Source organism: Clinocottus analis, unplaced genomic scaffold (assembly GCF_023055335.1).
Source record: "Clinocottus analis isolate CAN_PGR_092001 unplaced genomic scaffold, fCliAna1.0.p SCAF_1, whole genome shotgun sequence".
Lineage (NCBI taxonomy): Eukaryota > Metazoa > Chordata > Actinopteri > Perciformes > Cottidae > Clinocottus > Clinocottus analis.
In genome coordinates this window covers 8,040,049-8,059,471 of record NW_027175820.1, presented here as the reverse complement: position 1 = coordinate 8,059,471, position 19,423 = coordinate 8,040,049, and the positions used below count along the sequence as shown (strand labels likewise).

General features: G+C 41.7%; 1 protein-coding gene across 1 annotated transcript in view; it reads left to right on the top strand.

Annotated features, from left to right (window-relative positions):
- The window catches only part of itfg1 (integrin alpha FG-GAP repeat containing 1), a 118,509-nt gene that overhangs the window by 7,999 nt on the left and 91,087 nt on the right, over positions 1–19,423 (top strand). Inside the window, exon 7 of the mRNA XM_068578944.1 lies at positions 14,034–14,083. Within this exon, the coding sequence (XP_068435045.1) occupies positions 14,034–14,083 (50 nt within the window). The remainder of the gene's footprint in view (positions 1–14,033; positions 14,084–19,423) is intronic.

The window sequence follows — 19,423 nt, the reverse complement described above, 5'->3', positions numbered from 1 at the left end:
ACCTAGTTGGGCAGCTGTCATACAAAAGAAACAAAGATACATCGACAAATTGACAAAAATGGGCAATTTTTTCCAATATTTAAGTTTTCACATCCTTGCAATTTAAACCACTCGGGCGAGCATTTAAAAAGCAATTAATTTTTCCGGTGGATAAAAAAGCTTGTGCCATGTGGATAGACATCCAAAACAAAACATAATTGATTTGCTTGTATTTAAATAAATCAACAACTGTCTTTCCAGGCGACACAAAGCAGATAGAAGCATATCTCAGTGTGAAACCCTCGGCACCCACAGCCACATCTTCATTTTCATCAACACATTGCTTGCATTCACTGCTATTCCTCGCATTATAATTTTCCTCATCATATAGATCTGAAGGAAGCTCACAGGCATGTTCGATGTGCCTGGTGCAATGCGCCAGTCCTTTTTGAATTGTGTCATTTGTAGCATTTCTGCCTCCAGAAATGCTGGCGCGGCGTCAAACGGGCCAAAGGGACACTGCGTTTATTTTAGTGAACATGTAAACAGATAAATAAATAGTAGGGCTGAATGAGGCAGAGTATTGTGAACACTGAGACCATTGCCTGAGGGTTATACAGTCTACCCATGATCTGTCCCAAAATAAATGAAATAAAATAAAGAAGAGAACTGTTCACGGACATATACAAACGGTGGTTCTGGATATTGATGCAAGGCACTTCTTTTTTTAATTTACAATAACCTGAACTGACTCTCGTTCATCTCATTAAATACCAACTACTTTATTTTTACCCAAACCACGATATTTTCCTAAGCCGAACCAAGTAGCCTACTTATGTTTTCTAAACCTAATAGTTTTGTTGCGTAAGTAAATCGAAAAAAAATAAGAAACCCTTGTTTTGTGAGTTTTTTTGAAAAGTGACCGTATACACAAATTTGGGAATGAGAATGTGATGTCACGGAGGCATTTGTAAGTCAGTCAACACGCCCTTTCAGTCATATACGTGTTGATACATACAACGGTCAACTTTGTTTTTAAAGCTAGTTGACTGTCTGTATAGAAGGTGTAGCGTGATCGGAGATCTTGCCGGGGAAAGAGGAGAGGAGAGTGGGCAGGGAAGGAAAGCAAGATCTCCTAGCCTAACACGGTCGTACTCCTTTAACCAATTATATCAGTGATCCACGAAAAAATAACAATCTTCATCCAATATGAGTATAATGTCTTCGGTTTTTTATCTTACCCCGGGCTGAATCGTTAGGACTTTTGAAATTTCTAGTTAAGTTACAGGTTTTGGCGAGTGTGTTTTACAGCTCTATGCTGTCAGGTCCCCACAGTGGGCTGTAACTTGTCTCAACCCGTATAGCGAGTGGGGTCTGGTCTTGACCCAGTCTCACCTGTGTCGGTCTTTGGCTTGTGTCGGTCACAACCCTGACTACGAAGCTAATATCTGCTATTTCTAACAGACAGAAAACAAAAACTTTATATCACATAATAATATTATTCTACAGTTTTTATGGCAAATCAACAGGCGTGTTGAAAAAAGACAGATTGAAAACCATTCACACGATAAACATTGATCAGCTCAAAGGGCTCTCACTGATAACTCCCTCCTGTCAGTCCTCCCCGGTGTCTTTACCCAAAACACCTGGTAACCGGGGGCAACAACTGCACGCATCATCTTCTTTTTGATGAGCCTGGCCCAAGTACCGCCTGGGGATCAACATTTTTTATTACAATACTGTGTACAATACTACAATTAATGTGATAGAGATTGTCCAGATTCAATTTGATTGCGGTGTTCCCAGAGATACAGAATTATTTAAAAAAGAAAGTCTAATTTGTTTATTGATCATTACCAAGAAGAGGCAGCAATCTCCTTCCCCAGATAGTCAATAGTAATCATTTTTGCATTTAAGAGTCAAAACTAGTAGAATTAGTCTTTTAAAATTGATTTCAGAAATTAAAGAAAAGACAAAAGGCACATATCCAAGTGTAGATCTAGATTCATGAGGACAGAAATAAGCTTAAAGTGAATACATGTGCCTCTGATTAAAATTATACTTTTAGACTGCAATAATACTGCATACCGTGAAATTGGCAAACAACCCATACCAACAATGTTTTACAATAATAACTTTTTATATTTCCTGGTCTGAAGTAAGCGGTCCCCTTCTTACCGCACATTCTTTTTCTGTGAATACAAGTTTATATGTGAAAAATGGGGTCTGTATGGTTTTTTTTGTCTGAGTGTATTGTTATTACATCTGTCCACCAGGAGCGCCAGATGAACCTGGACATTAACAATACAAAAAGCATGGCCATGATACGGCCACACTGGGGAAGGTGCACTTGACTGCCACCAGGACTTGCCCTTTTTTATGTTTTTACTGAAGGCACAAGCACGACTGGTTGATAAGCACTGTCGTCCCAGTCTGCATTATTAAGTTTTTATTTTTCTACATTCTTGTGTGTAGCCAAATGTTTTTACAACAATCTTATCATGTAAAGGGCCCTCTGGAATTGTCATTAGTTTACTTGTCACGAATAGAAAACATAGACTTATCGTTGTATTCAATATACAATGCACGTCACTCTTGATGTTGGCAGGCTACAATGATGTCTTGTGTGTACACACACACACACACACACACACACACACACACACACACACACACACACACACACACACACACACACACACACACACACACACACACACTTCGTTCCAGTCCGCTAAATGAGCTTTACTACGCTTGTTACAGTAGTTTGGTAATCAGTTTCTATTTACGCACATGTGCGGTATAAGAAAAGCAATGAAAATAGGTGTGTGTGTGTGTGTTGGGGAGGGGAGGCATAATCCTCCCCATAGCTACTGCACCTACGTCGTTCTCTGTAATGGTTTTAGGAGATTATTTCCTCCGGGAATAGCTTTGCTCCATTCTACGCCGGCGTGTTTTGCCATGTTTGTGAATGAGCGTTTTTTATAGATCGGGGTGGAAGTCACACAGTGTGGAGTTAGAGCTACATATTGGCTTAGAGACGGATTTATTCTGCAGAGCTTTTCACTTTGTTCCTGGCCTGGATTCTACATTTTATCTGTGTGTGTGTGGTGGTTATCTGAGGGAGGGCGGTGGTTATTGTGAATGCATGGTGCATGTTTGCGCGTGTCAGTGTGGTATTGACTTAAGCATATATTCATATAAATCAGCGTGGTTGCAATGACAGTGATTGGCATCATCACAGTCTTTATTAAAATGGTGTGACAAAGTTACTAAGCCAGCCATGTTGTAGCCTGAGAAAATACTTGAAAATGAATGTGTGTGTGTGGAGATTGCACAGCTCACCCTGACTGTTCTCTCTCATCGGACAAGGTAGCAGCACAAATTTTAAGGTTCTGTCCTGCTTCTTCTTTCGACACTCGAGTAAATCGTCTTTGTGGGCTTTGGGCGAGTTTGGAAAAGCTCGTTTCACAGTCCGATGGTTCCTTGCTAGCAGAGGGACAGGGCCACATATCAAAGGGGGGCGGGAGGGGCAGTCAAGATTTTTGGCTGCAACCCCACACGGTTCCTTCTTCCACCCTTTTCAGAAGGTACACTCTGACATTGTGCATTTTATGAAGTAACATACTGAAATGAATGATTCTAACTGCAAAAGCAGGTCAAAACTTGTTTTGTCACACATACAATTGCATTGTTTTGGTATGAGCAATTTTGATCACTGGAAGTGTTTCTTTTCAACATCTGGCTCTGCTTGTTTGGGTGAACAGAAGATTGCACAGACTGTATGTCATTTTTAAGGGGTTTGTCCTTGCATTGAAACAGGCATCGGATATCAAAAGATTGGACTCTTAACGTCTGTATATTTTCAGACTAACCTTATAGCCTCGCGTCTGGCTCTCAGCGTGGAGGGAGCGTTGCTTCTCGATGCTAAGTGTGTGTTTCACTGCTGAGGGTTGTGACATTTCCTTTAGAATACCAACGCCGTCCCGCCGTCCAGCTGAGGCATGGATCAGTCTGATAGGGTTAAAGGCGGTGGGGAACAAAAATCGATGCACATAGAGGAGGACTTGGCTTCTATCAAAATGGTGGACAAATATACACCAGATGCACAAACACAGAAAACAAGAATTTGTATGTGCCTGCGCTTTCATCTCATTTGCCTCATTATTGTCACACACACACACACACACACACACACACACACACACACACACACACACACACACACACACACATTCCCAGCAACCCCACAATGAGGGAATGAGCGAGCGAGCGAGCGAGTAAGTATGTGTGCGTCCGTCCTTTTGACAGCCAGCAGGGGATAGGAGTTGCAGATTGTTTACTGAGTAACAGGCTAACAAATAACCCGTTCAGGTGCATTAGATACAGGACAAAAAGAGAGGATTGGCTCCGTCCATCTCTTTTTCTTGTTTCCTCTCGTGTCTGTACATCCCTCTGTCCCTCTTCCTGCTCTGCCCGCATCCTCTCACATTGTACATTTTCTCTCCTTTTGAATTTTTACTTTCCATTGCCCCCACACAACTCTAATGGCTTGGAGCTATGGGGATGAGTGAGGTGACGGCACATTTGCACAAACACACACATGGCGTATCAGACACTAATGCAGCGGCTGTCACATCCACTCTGCTCTGCCGCCTGAATAAACTGCTGCGCCACTGCAAGGCCTTTTACAGGTACAAGGAGGGGCATGTAATACTGCCGCTGTCGTTACTGTTGTTGTTGGCCTCAGATTGCCTCTCCGTGTCGTGAGTGTAAAAAAAGAAGAGAGAAAGTTTAAAAGGCGAGAATGATTTGTCTTCTGAGATTCCCTTTCCATTTTTTTTTTTTTTCCTCCATTGGAGTAATGATTGTTATCATGCTCTGCCATTTAGAAATGGATTATTAGTGTGTATGGGGGGGACAGACAATGTTAGTGCATTTGCCTATATATTAAGTGTAATATCCAAGCTGATTGAATTTTCCAAAATTGACGCAATCCAGGGGAGCAATTGAGTTTACCATTATTGAGTTATTACAAGCACACACAAAAAAAGGCAACTCTGTTGACCTGAATTTTGTTTTTGGCTGTCAGGACAACAAACCGAAACCCTTTAGAAATGCTTTGTGATCGTAAGGGTCGGCTGCCTCTAGCTCTGTGGGGACACAACGCTAGGAAGAGGGTGAAGGAAAGGACAGAGAAGCAAAGGAGCAAGAAGAGAGACGGGCTCGTTATAAACGGAGCCACGCAGTCGTCCGGTCACAATATATATAGTCGCGGCTCTACCCAGCTCAGTGGAATCAATAATCGTGGTTCTCTCTGCCGGCGGTCATATGCATTCTCATCTTCGCAACTATCTCTACGCTGATGCTGCCCAGCAACCACTCCAGATAGCCGTACGGCATGTATATGCACAAGGCCTTTGTATCATGTGTGCAGGGTAGGGCTGCACAATATGAAGGAAGTATGCAATTACTTTGTTGAATACCACAATAACGTTACTGCTTGCCTTTAAATAAACGAATATTATATTGCACTCTCTTATGCTGCTGTCAGTAAACTGCTAAAGTACAACAAATTACTTAAAAAAAGGATTAATTCAATTATTTCCAACATTCTTTGATTGAAGAAATGGAATTCCACACAGATAGCACCAATATGAAATGAATGATACATTACATTTTAAAGAGCAAGTGTGTACTGATACTGTCTTTCAAAAAGAATCACTGCATCTTGTTTTACAATGTGTTTATAGCGCAAGAAAACGGTAATAAAAAAGATATATTGTGCAGCCCCGTACAATACAACGGCCTCAGTGTTTCTCATGAGTCGGTATCAAGGCCCAGATGAAACCTAACGGGTCTGATCACTACAGCGAGGGAAATGTCACGTCCATTTTAGAATCCTTCATCCGTTTAACGTTTTAAAAGTTTACAGGGGAAAAAAATAGAATGTCAACATTTTCAGCATGATGTTCATGTATTTTTATAGTACTGAGACACTGAAACAATGCTCAGTGAGGGATTCTTGCTCCAGAAAGGCCTCTTTTTTTCTCTCCCTGTGACGACAAATCTAAGTGAAAGAAATGTCTAGTGTCAGTCGTATTCGGCAGGTTCCACTCCTGCGGCTGCCTTTTTGTTTACATTTGGGTCACAAATTGTGGCCGTCAATGGGCCCATGAGCTTGTTTTGAGCGACAGACCTGTGACCGTTTTCTGCTCGCCGTGTTCACTGAGTCATAACACCTCTTGATCCACAGCACTGGTGCTGCTGTTCTGGGCTACATAGTGTGGCAGATAAGGGGGTATATGTGCGCAGAGAGAAGCAGATAAAAAAAACGGGAAGGTGATAGTGAGACAAAGCAGGGATATTATAGGCTCCCGCCCGCTGCTGTCTGTTCTCCTCAATGTCAGAGTTCTCCCTCTCTGCCGAGGCATAGCACCCGTCTAGCATCGCCCTATCTGTTTATACAGAGGCTAATAGGAAGCCTGGTCTTTATCCCCACACTGCGGCTCAACATAATGGAATAGAGAGACATAATGCTTCTCGAGTCAAACAGTCAGTGGAGGCCTTTAAATTGCTTCCAATCCCCTTAACAAATCTGATGGAGAGGCTATGAATAACTCAAGGACCGCTCATCTCCCTACGCTCTGCTTCTCCTCTTTTCTCCTCTCCTTTCCTTTCCTGTCGTCTCCTCTCCTCAATCTAAACCTGAGTATCAACTTGGATTAGCTCACTTTACCTTGCTTTTTTTTAATCGGCAAAGTGTCAGCTTACATTATGAGGCCGACATATTGCAAGACTTCAAACCGACATTGCGTGCTGCCAGCAAGTTTTGATCGAGCGGGGAAAGAAGATTCTTTAATCTTTAGGTTTCACTTTGAGCATCACATTTTGATGACCGCGATATGCACACCGAGTATTGGGCTGTACGCTTACCATTACTTGTATGCGATGAAACCACAAGTGTGTTTTATTTTTACGCTGCTTTCGCTTCAGATCGCGAGCGCCATAATCATACTTTGGTGCGGACCAAAACAACCGGTCCAAGACTGCTCACGTGATGTGGTCGCTCTTATTTCCAAGTGAACACGAGTGACGAGCGATTGCTGTGAAAACGAAAAATCCCACCCTATTGCAGGAAGTAAACTGAAAACGCTAGCAGCCTGCGCAGATGTTTGTTGAAGTAGGTTGCGACCTCCAGTTGCTTATTTAAACCATATATTTCCACTAATAGGCTCATATACTCAACTGTATAGACCAGAGGCATTTAATTGATAATCAGCAAGGTCCAGTGAGAAATAATTTTCTCATACAAAGGTCCAGCATATACACCATATGTATTACTACGTCTGTAGTCAACAACCGACTATCAAATCAAGAAAGTTAAATTGAACAATATCGCAACAATTTTTATTGTCAGATTTCAAATTGAACTGGATGAATTATAAATAATACATCGTCCAATAATAAAACAAGAGATGCATATAAAAATGTATTGCACAACGGAGAGCTTTTGAAAAATCTGCATCTTATAATACAGTAGTTCATTTTAGAGAAATTAATTTAACTGAATTGCCCTGAGGCTTTAAATTCAGTTCATTCAGGTGTGAAGGGATGTCACCGAAAAAAGCCTCGATAATATATTCTCATCTTCTAAAAAAAGAGAGTAAACTCGTGTATGCAGGGACTTCATCTGTGGTTATAACCAATTGTTTCAGCTCATTTCTCCCCTCTGTTAACGTCGTTGTTGGGTTGTTAATTGAAGTGTGTGGATCCTGATCTTATTGGGCTGTTTATCATCTGTCCCTTTATTTTGGATGTAAGTGGGTATATTTGTTCAAAAGAGTTGAAATTTGTCTGGTAGGGCCGCTTCATTTATTGCTTTTAATACTCGTCATGGTCTTTGAACAAATGAGACATACTGATTTGGAGCTGCCGTAGGCAGAATGAACATAAGAGTCTGTCCATTTTTTGTTCAAGGCTCTTGTTTCGCTGTCCATGCTTTTATTTTTGGAGAACGCCATGTGAAATTACTTCTCTGACTTGCGCACTTCTCCGACGACTGCCTTTTCCTGTCAGTAAAAAAATCTTGCTCAAGTCGGGAAGCTTATTGGAATAACATAAGATGATTTATGACCCCTGGTATATGGTATACGTTGTACAAAACTGTATGTGTTCTCCAAGAGGGGTGATGAGCTAGACTGTCTATTTAGAGAAAAAAAACAACAACACATATTTCCCACTTTGAAACCAGTACTTAAAAACAGCATACGTTTGGTGGATCTGTGAGGAGCTGGAGATGTCTCAAAACTCCCCACTCAACCTGATGTGTGTCATATCAGGTTATCCGTGTGCACACATTTAAGAATTTAAAAGTAAATGCAAAAGAACGTGATCATTTTTTTTATACATTTGCATACACAGGAAGCTTTTCAAAGGCGATTACACGATCTGTGTTGAAAAAATTGAATGCACTTTTTTTTTGTTTTAAATTTTAAAAAGTTGTAAAAGAGTTTTAAACGGCCGGATTAAAGTTCCTCTTTATTTCTGTGTAGATCGGAGCATGCATTTGTACACATTTAGAATTGTTATTTCTTTTGTTTGTAGATCATTCACCAGCACAATTACTCTCATGTGGTTGCAGACGTTTCCATTCACATGCGGTACATTTCTTCTTGTGGATCCAACGTGCGTCCAACAGTCAGCCTACACCTGCCCTTACCTGTTTATGTCAAGCTCACCTGTGTCCTGCTGAAGTAGAAAGAGCATACAGCCTTTGAACTCTGTGCAGCACTCTGGTGTTTGTCCCAACAGAAACAGCAGTGAGACCTATGGCGCCTCTGCAGCGTGCTGTTTCACCTTTTTTGCAGCTGTTTGCTTCACGACACTTGAGCGATGGCAGTTGTTGCTCTTAACACTCAGTTATAGGCAACAGTCACACTTCTCATTATTAGTGTGAAAGGACTAGCTGATTGTCGGTGATTAGCTGTATCACAACTAAATAAAAATGAAAAGAATCTGCACGCAGATGCACACACAGATATTAAATAATGTTTTGAAAATCAGTCTCACAGTTTGTGTGTGTTGGTGGGTACGAAGGGGGGGGGGTATTCATGCAGCCTACTCATCATGCACTCGTGGGCGTGATGACAGTGTGCGTTTGTACAGAAGAGAAAATTTAACAAAGCAAAAATATCTGAGCGTGCGGGTGAGCAGAGGGACGTAAAGTAAATATTCAAGTGATTACAGATTGCCTCTCTTGCAATTAACGGATTAGCTTGCTTTTGTTAGCGCGTACGATACGCTTCGCCGGCTCATTTCGTTGGTATCTGGACCCACCTTGATAGCCGGACAGTCTTAGCATCTGGTTTCAGTCCTTCTCTCTCCGTCTGTGTTTTTAAAATGTATTTTTTCATGCCCAGTGCAGCCGTTGCTCCAGCTTTTACAGTTAGCGTCTTTTTAATTATGCGGCGACATGACAAACCACTTAGCGCTCTGAATCCCCGTTGCTGTTACGCAAGCCCGCCCTCCCACACACAAGCACATTTATATACCTCAATTATGTATGCAACTTTCCCAAGTGGTGGAGGGGTGACGGCTCTATTAGTGTATGCTTTAAATGTGTGTTTGTGCACCGAGTTGTCAGATCGGTGCTGCTGCTGTTGGATTTGATGTCTGTTTACTTGTTGTTAACCCTAATAAAACTCAATGTCTGACAGTATTCAGAATTAATGTAGCAGCGGTGCAAAATAGAACGCGCTCAGACACTTGAGCATGTGCGCTTTAAAAAAAAAAAGACTTGTTCATTTGTTAAGGTTGTCTTCTTGAACAAGATGCACGAGCGTCGTAAACTTTGTGTTTGCCCCAGAGCTAATTTTTGGCAAGATTTTAAAAACTGTAATAGAAAAATACCCTCATCTTTTTGCCGACGGAATCAGTGCGTTGACTCAGGCTGGCCACTCTTATCAAAACACTGTTCCAAAAAACCTCCTGAATCTCAATGCTGCAGATACAAAAAGAAAAGCATGTAAACGAGACAAAAAATTCAACAAGAGCAAATCAGTTTGTGCAGAACAATGCACAGGATATGTAAATTGGAACAGAGAGGATGAATTTACAGATGTAGCTCGGGAGTAGTCCAAATCCCACCTTATTTCTATTCTGTACAGTTTCAAATTAAAAGCTACAGTGGTGGCCAAAAGAAAAGCTCAAATTGTGCAACTATAGCAGACATTTAGTAATTGCTCCCAAGAGCATGGTCTTTGAATTTTGGTCTAATGGTAGGATGGATGTAATCCTAAAATCATTCCAATTATATATCCCAGGAATATTTTGGAAGGAATTATCAAGGCAATAAGGCTTATGTTTAAAGCCCTTCTGACTGCTTACAACACTACAGCAGCGCTCCTGCTCTTCCTTTTTTCTTCTTTCTACAGAGCCACGGTTTGACGGGATTACCGGTCTTTGATGGTCGGGTTGGTCACTTCCAATCATACAAGTCCAACAGGATTACTAGTCGCTTGTCAGATACTTGGACAGTCGCCAGTGCCTGTCTGATAATCACCTCTTTATCAGAGCTCCTGTGTCGTCCTGAACAGATCTGTAAACATCATATGTTTACAGTCAGGAATAGATGCAGAGCGATTCATCCTTTTATTTCTGAGGAAGAGTGTGGATGATGGAGGTTACACATCATCTCTGCTTGGGTCACTGCGTGATGCACAGTTGGAGTATTGGACATTTCCTCATGTTGGGAGGAAGCTTAGGCTTATGTGTCTGACTTCTCACTGCTCCCTCTGGAGCCACAAGAGGCTTTATACAACATGTGTCACATGGGCAGTAGTACTCCCACAAGACCCGTAAACACATTTGAATGTGTGAAGTCGCTTTCCCCGTTTAATACAGGCCTGAACCGCCAGCGATAGTGGTAGGCTCGTTCCAGTCAGAGCGACGCCCCCGGTGGGCAGCAGGCTCCTCTTCCAAGCCCACAGTGATGGCCCCCCGGAGATCATGCTTCTTAGAGACCTGACAAGGCATTCAGCAGTTTTTAATTCAAGTGTTAAGGTTAGGATGAATGGTGATGAAACTGTCTGAATTGGCAAAAAAATATCTTGTTTTCGCTTTTCGAGTGGTCGCCTCTCGCTTATAAGAAGTAAGAGCCAACAATTCTACCAAATAAAAATTAAAGTTGACTTTTATGATGTTTGAAAAGAGGGGTAGCTTTGATCATTCTGCCCACTTCCGTCAATGTAAGAAAAAGTAGGAAAATGGTTAAATATTTGATTTTTTATGGTTGATTTGAAAAAGTGTTGGGGGAAAAAAAAGAAGCTATAAATATGAGTCTAATTGCATGCTTTCTGCAGCGAGCACACTAATTTAAACAAAGTCTCAGTCAAACCGAGGGGAAGCACGGCAATGCAAACTAACTAATCTCAGTTTCTGTTCTCTTTGTTTCCCTCCCTCCTCCGTTATTCTTTACAATATCTCTTTTAACTCCAACAAGTCCCTAAAAGGACCCTTGGTGGCCGAGTAAAAGTCCCCTGGAACAGTAAAACTGTGTTAAAGTGAGTGATGGAGGCAGCAGTTCGGTTTTTATTGCTAGCAGCTCTTTATGGTATGTGTTTGCAGAATACTCTGTCTATTAGGGTGTGAGAGTAGAGAAGGACAATGCACTGAAGAGGATAATGTCAGAGGAATCCCATTAAGATTACCTTATTGCTCAGTTTACGGAAAAGGAATTGGCTTTTCTGTGTGCGCACATTTCCCTCTACACATTCCCGCACGGGACTGATCAGAGCAGGGCCGTGTGTGGTGTCAATGGAGAACGCAGGTCGAGCTTCAATGTCCACTTTCAGTCTACGCCCCTCAATTAACCAGCCTGACAGCGCTGAAAATTAAACCTGCAACGGGGCATTTTAAAGGGCAGTTTCAAGTTAGACTGACATTTAGACGAGATGAAGAGAAATTGTTGGAGAAAAGAGTTTAGCAAAAGTGAACCCGGGTTAAAAAAAATACATAAAAAAAAGTCAAGTGGTGAGACGAGAGAGCGGGTCCCCACAGCGAGGACGTGAAGTGTTTACAAGATGAAGATCTCCCTGCTCCTCCGGCTACCCCATGCCTCTTTCACCGACACACCGCCATTTCACCTAATCAGCCAATCAGGCCTCTTAGACAAAATCCAACCGTGATTGGCTGATTAACCGAGCTCATCAACACGCCACCCGATGCGACTTCAAACGCACAGACACAGTGTGCAAATTACTGAGTGTATCCTGGAGTGTGTATGCGTGTGCGTGCACATAATATAGGCATAATATATGCATGCATTTGTCATCTTCTTTGCATTTGTGAAGAGTCTGAGTGGGCAACATGTCTGCAAGTCCACAAAGTTTTACATATTAAAAGTTGCACTGTTAGTTGCTTAAAAGTGGCTTAACTTAACTGTGTGTGTGTGCGCGCTAGCGTGTAACCACCATTTGAGCACAAGGACACAGTGCCTCAAATTTGGAATATAAAATCATACACAAAAAAAGTATATACTATTATAATTCTATACAATTAATTCACACATATATGTGTATATTGTATCTAATGTTCTGTACTGTATTCAATTCAATTCAGTTTATTTTGTATAGCCCAAAATCACAAATACAAGATTTGGCTCAGAGGGCTTTACAATCTGTACACATGACATCCCTGTCCCAGGACCTCACATCAGATCAGGAAAAACTCCCCCACGTAAAGATAGTAAAAATAGAGAAAATATGTGTAAATATATAGAAACCACATGTTTTAACACAAAAATGAATTGGAATGTTGTTATCGTAGTGGGAAACGCAGAGATTTCGCAGTGGGAAGCAGGAAAAGCCGAGACTTACAGATGATTCCTACCTAAAGCTCCCCGACCCGAGGTGGCAGGATGTTCCTGGAGAGTCGAGCTCTCCTTGCGAAAGCTCCTTCCCTCTGCTCATTTTTTTCTCTTCTTTTCTCTCCTCGATTCTGGGGATGACTGCAGCAGAATCCCTGGGATAACATTTCAGAGCACATCCATGAGAGCTCAGATCGGTATTCTCAAAGAGGAACACTTTTCAGTATATGCTGTGTTTGACATATTTGCAAAAAAGATCTTCTTTATAAATGTTTTTTTTTTACTTAAGTGAGAAGTCACGCTGCAGCTTCTTACTTCTGGCCGCAGTGTCCACTGCAGTACTCTTCAACAGTTCCTCTCGGTTATTGCCTGCGATCTTTCTCCTTCCTGTCTTCCCTTCATTCATCCCTCTTTCCTTTATCATTTATGTTTTCCCATGCAGAGCACGGCAACACGTAGCGGGGGCCCCTAAGGCGGATCAATGCCAATATTTATTTCATGTCTAATTACCGGGTAAGAACCGTAGTCCGGAGAACCCCGGCGATGAAAGTGAGGGAGGTTCACAGCAGACTGCAGTGGAAGTGCTTCATGAGCGAGTACAACCGCCGGTTATAAGATTTGAATAGAGCGAGCTACAGGCATTTCCAGGGGGTGAAGCCTCCAGAAAGCTGAGTTTTTCTGCTCCTACTTTCAGCCATCAGGAGTTTATAATACAGAAACTCTTTTAAGCCTTGACTATAACTTGCTTATTCTGTATGAATAAGGCAATCTAAGCAATTACAGGCCTTTTATTGATCTGTTGTTCTTTCTTCGTGACCAATTCATCAAGTCCGTAAAGGTACAAAGGTTCGCGGCTCGAGCACTATGTTCATTTTCATTGCTGTCATTCCCAATAATCTACAGCATTTTCTTCATTATAGATCAATAGCCTCCGCTACGTGTTTGATTATGATTGCCAGATGAACTGATGTATCAGTTAGCGGGGGAGTTTTCTTTTCTTGAAGTTGTCGCCTCAGAGCTTGCTCATGGGGGAATGTTGGGTGTCTGTATAGAGTAGAGTCTAGACCTGCTCTGTGTGAAAAGGGTCTTGGGATAACTGCTCTTACGATTTGACGCTATATTGAGTAATATAATTAATTTAATGACTCTTCTTTCTCTGCCCCCCCCCCATACGCTCTTTCTACAGATTTGTTCCTGACAACTGAAGGACCTAAATTTGAGACCTGGATCAGCAAGGTAATTTCTTCTCATTTTCCTGTCCCAGTTGCCCTTTTACTGCCTGTCTTTCCAAGAGTCCGGTTCAGGCGGGGCAGCCATGGGGCTGAGTCACCGCAGCCGAGCAGTAGGAGGCATGTGGCCCATGTGTCGTTACCATAATGTAGTGCAAAGTTAAGTCACAGAATTCTTTTTCATCGTACACATTGCTGTATGTATCATTGCAGGTCTCTCGTGTAAAGTTTATGATATTGCAGAAATGTTGCACAATCCAGGACAATGCAACACTTTACTGAACTGAAAAGAATGTTGGTGATGGTTGGTGTCTTTCCAAATGTTTCTGTATTCTCTTAATATCATTTATGCAACGCAATACCAGAAGCTATTTAATCAGGTGTGTGTGTGTGTGTGTGTGTGTGTGTGTGTGTGTGTGTCTGTGTTTGTAACTATGTAGACTACTAAAGACTTGTCACTGCTCTAGTTAATAAGTGGTTCCCGACTGGTGAGGACGTTGTGAGTGTAGATCAAAGGACTGCACCTAAGTCCCTGCTGCTCGTTCTGTAGCAGCAGCTGAACATGACACCTGGTTTTACCTGGCTGATCATTATCGGCCTTCCTGAAGACAACTTTTTGCTTTGAGCACCTGTTTGCTGTATTGATCTATTATTTTTGTATCACTCCTCTTTTCATATCATGCTTGAATCCAATGACAGTTGGTCATTATCTAGTGTTGCCCTGCACACACCACACCATCCTACCCCTGCGTTCATTTCCTCAGTGCAACAAACAGACCTGCAACGCGTTGGTAGGCTTGGGGTGCTGGATTGTTAACACTGCTGCAGGACTAGTTAATATTCTAGGAGAGCACAGAGGGGAGATCGTGGATCTGGGTTTTTTGTCGAAGAGGCCTGTTTGAAATTCAGCAGGCCGAGGCACAAGCTGAACAGTGGTCTATCTTAGAGGTGGTGGGGCTAGGCGAAAGGGAAGGGAAGAGGCGAGGAAGAAGAGTGAAACCGAGAGGGACTGAAGGATTTTGCAGAATGTGTGTGAGGGTAAAGCGAGACCAAGCAGGAGCAAAACAGAGCAAATATACTGCCAGACCCCAAAAAATGATAGGATGGGTGACAGCTTGTAGAAATGTTGATAAAGAGAGGTGAGAAGATGACGCAAAGGAATTTTTAGAGGAAAACATTAAGATTATTTTTCATGTTTTACATGTTTGTTGTCCGTCTCTGTTTCGAGTTTTTCAAAAACATATTTCTGGGCAGCTATTTGACCGATGGCCACATGGTCTTGTGAAGATATTCATGGTCCCCAGAGGGTGGATCCAAGTGACTTTACTGATCCCGTTATTTTCCCTCTTCTGCTGCCGTGAGGTTGACACTTTTGTTTTTCATTGAAATGTTTCAAAGGCTATTTGATGGATTGCCATGAAATATATTACAGGCATGTTCCCCAAAGGATGAATCGTTTCTAACGTTTGTCTACCGGCCATGTTCAGCTAGACTTGTGTATTGTACACCTGCAAAGTCGATTCCATTCCCATCAGGGTTGAGAACAAGCTTCAGTGATAAGTAAAAAGGGGTATTTTCATTGGCCGTCAAGTAGAGCTAAGTGGTTTTAAGGGTAAATTCTACAACTGCTGATCCAATATGTCATTGTTCATTTTTAAGGAAGAAACTGATGCCTCTGGTCACATGCACAATTACTTTAGTGTGCAACAAAAACACATCGGCCTCTTTCTTTGTCGTCGGATCTACAATTTCAGTACTTTTGAAACACTTGAGCATGTCGCTTTCTTCAAGACTTTTTGTATTTCCTTCTGTGCAAAATAGCTAATTTCATGCTAATTTGACGTTGTCCTAACTATTAAAAATGTTCCCTCTGGACTTGAAAGCATAATATGCACATAATAGAGTGGTTACATGAGCTTAAGCCTTACTTTATAGAGGCCAACAAAATATCTTGACATATTTAAATAGAGACATTTATTGTATTTGTATTTTTTTTTATAGTGACACAAGTGCTTTTTGTCTCTGAGTTCATCAGGACAAGTTCATGTGAGTTGTGCCTCCTGCTCCTCTGTATGAGTTGTAGCATACATATGAGATGTTTAGCATTCAGTTCACCTCACTCAACAGCAGAACATATATATTCTTCACAAGCTATATTGTGGTTAGTTTATCCTTGCTACTATAGCCATATATGAAATATTAATACACTGCATGTCTGCAGTCTCATGCAAGAGTAGATCACAACCTTAATCCCACTGTTCCTAGCAACAATTTATCCAGCGTGTCATGCGCCACTGAATACAAATTCATACATGGCACACGTTTTGACACCAGCATTAGTATCAATTCTACGCCATATTTATTACTTTGAAGTTTTTCGCCATGTTAAAAGCATGTGTGTTTGTGCGTGTGTGTGTGTGTGCGTGCGCGGTGTGTGTGTGTGTTCAAGGGTGATGTGAACAGATGCAAGAATAATGGCAAGACCTGTAATCCTTTCATCTTCACACATCAATCAGCTGTTCTCAAATCGTCACACACGTCACAGTTTTAATCATGACATCTTGCAATCAGGCAGCTAGCAGCAGTCAATCACTCTGGGATCTCATCCACGATGCGCAGAGAGAGTTAACACCCTGTTGCCACATCTGTGGGTGCGTCCGTACAAGTGTACGAGCGTGCGATTGGAAGCTTATGATCGGAATTAACATTAGCTGACTCTCCCTGCTTTTGAAGAGATCAGCTTCAAAGTGTGTCATTTCCTTCTGCATAGGTCAGTTGGACGTACTCGCATGCGTTTCAGAAAGCAAAAGGGTAATGCGTACTGTATCTCTCTCTATATTGAATTATTTTTGCTTTTTCTGCATGAATTATTTGGGAATAATTTTAGAAGAAGCACTGCTTCCTCTAAATGAATAGCACCGCTGTTATGTAAAAAATATACAGAAACGCAATGAACTCCCTATCTTTTCTTTAGCCAGCCAGAGTCGAGACTGAGTGGCGATTATGTGCGTTTAATGTGTTGTGATCATTTTGCCAAACTCTGTTTTAAAATATTTAATAAAAATAGCCTTTTGAAATGCTACATTGTTAGTTAGGAGCATATGGTGTCTTAGGAGGCTATATGCCCATCGTGTGCTCTGATGAATTTGGCATGCAGCTGACACACCAGTCAAGTTAGTTTGAATGAAAACTCAACTTCTGGCATTTGCTCCTAATGTTCTTCAACACTATTTTGTTTTTTTGAACTTTTTATTTTGTGTTTTCAACACAGTCATCCTTGACATCCAAATAAACAAACATGATATAACAAATAGCAAATACTCAAAACCGTAGAATTTAGTATCGGTAGTCTAAAGGCAAGTATAAACTCTAACCCTTATATACATGAACATCCACACTAACAGATGCCCATACACATACACAACCATCCACACACATACCCACACATTGAATACACAATGTTGAGGGAATCAATACTTCTTAACAAATTGAAACAAACAGAATTGTGCTACAACAACGGTATCCGCTGCCAGTGACGGCTTGAATCATTGGACGAGTGTCTTGGCCCACTTATACCAGCAAAATAATAAATGACTACATTTCTGCCTCAGCAGCACTCAAAGCGTCAAACAAGATGCAAACAATTAACTTCTGAATGCACAATATGTTTGCTGTGCATAATTCAAATTGAAGTGGATTCCTGCACAGCATGAAACAACCACTGTGATTTTTCACAGGACATCATGTGACTAAGTGTTCAAGTTTGAAGGTTTTGTAACATGTACAATTTGTTAATGAACACTTCATAACATTAAACGTGGCGGGCAGTTTTTTGGCACCAATTTTCTGCAAAAAACAATTATTTGTAAGAGTTTCAGCCACAGTGCGTGATTAGAAGACACTGAAATTCGGAAATAACAATAATCTTGCGCGCGCGCAGACACACACACGTTTGATAATATTTCCTTTGTCTGTTGGCATGGTGGCTGTTGCTGCACATGCAACCCAACTACCCGGCTCCTATTTATTTAAAGCAAAGTCATTTTATTCCCACTTTTCTTTTTTTTCGGAATAGCTGCCCGGATCAAGACGAACATTTGCCAATATTCACATTCCAGTTCTTTTTATGAGCGGTCCTGCAGAGGCCTCATTCATATGTTAAAACATTTATGCACTAACTGACCTAAAGGGAACGCCGTCATAAATCTACTGGGTCATCACCGCTGGCAGCACACAATTAGTCCCCTAATCTAAAAATGTCTCAGGGTGGACTTGGGGACTGTGAGTATGAGGCTAAGAAGATAAGATGATCAAGAGGGCAGTTTCTGTGACAGTTGTCTGGAAAAATTGGACCCACCCCTCCCCCCCAACAACTCCAGTGAGGCTCGACGACTTCTTTTTCTTACTCTTTCAGAACCACCCTAAAAAAGAAACCTGTTCAGTGTCTATGATAGAGGAATAGACACGTTGAGCTGATATAGTATAAAAAGGACACAGTCCTGGTGTTGTAAATCCTGGCTCGCTGTCGCAGTGGCCAGAGTTACACTTGTTTTGTTTTTTCCCCACTGTGACTTTTGCGATCGTATGCACCATATCAGAGCTTCGCTGTACCGACGCATGTGCGTCCGCCCTTCAACGCCTGATAGGGGAGCCATCGGATTTGTATTTTTTTAAGTTCACATTTTACCGTCAATTTTCCTATCCAATCTGCAGTCACTAAACAGGACTCAGACAGCAGGTCTATGCAGGGCTTTAGTCCAGGGTCCCCCCCCCTGCCCCGCTCCCCTTTTCGGGCAAAGATGATGATCTACCTTTTTGATAAATCGTCCATATTCTGCCGACACGCTGTCCTCGGCTTGCTGAGATCTGAACTCGAGTCTAATCTGGGGAAACCACAAAGGTCGCATTGGGGGAAAAAGACCAGCGTAACCACAACAAGAGTCATGGCTCAATGGGAGCAAAGCCATATTATTTTCCTTCTTCATGTAAAAGTCTGCAATGCAGTTCTAAATGCCAGAGTTTCTTCTAAAGACCGAGACACTTTGAGAGCTGATGTTCTTGTCTCAATGGCAATGGTTATAATTATCTTTGTGTGTTGTGTCATTCAACCAAACTTAAACACAAAAACATTAGCAGCGTTCAAATGAACAATCGGGAAGCAGTTGTCAATCGAAGCAGAAAAGAAGTTTTCCAGTAAAGTTGTCAGGTCGTAGTAAATGGGCAGTGAAGGCTTCCACTTTGTCTGTGAAGAGGAACAGGAACAGTGAACCTGTTAGAACGAGGCTTTGAGTCATCTGAATATGGTTAGAGCAGTAGAGCCGTAGCCTGAAGTGCACTTCAGTTTGAT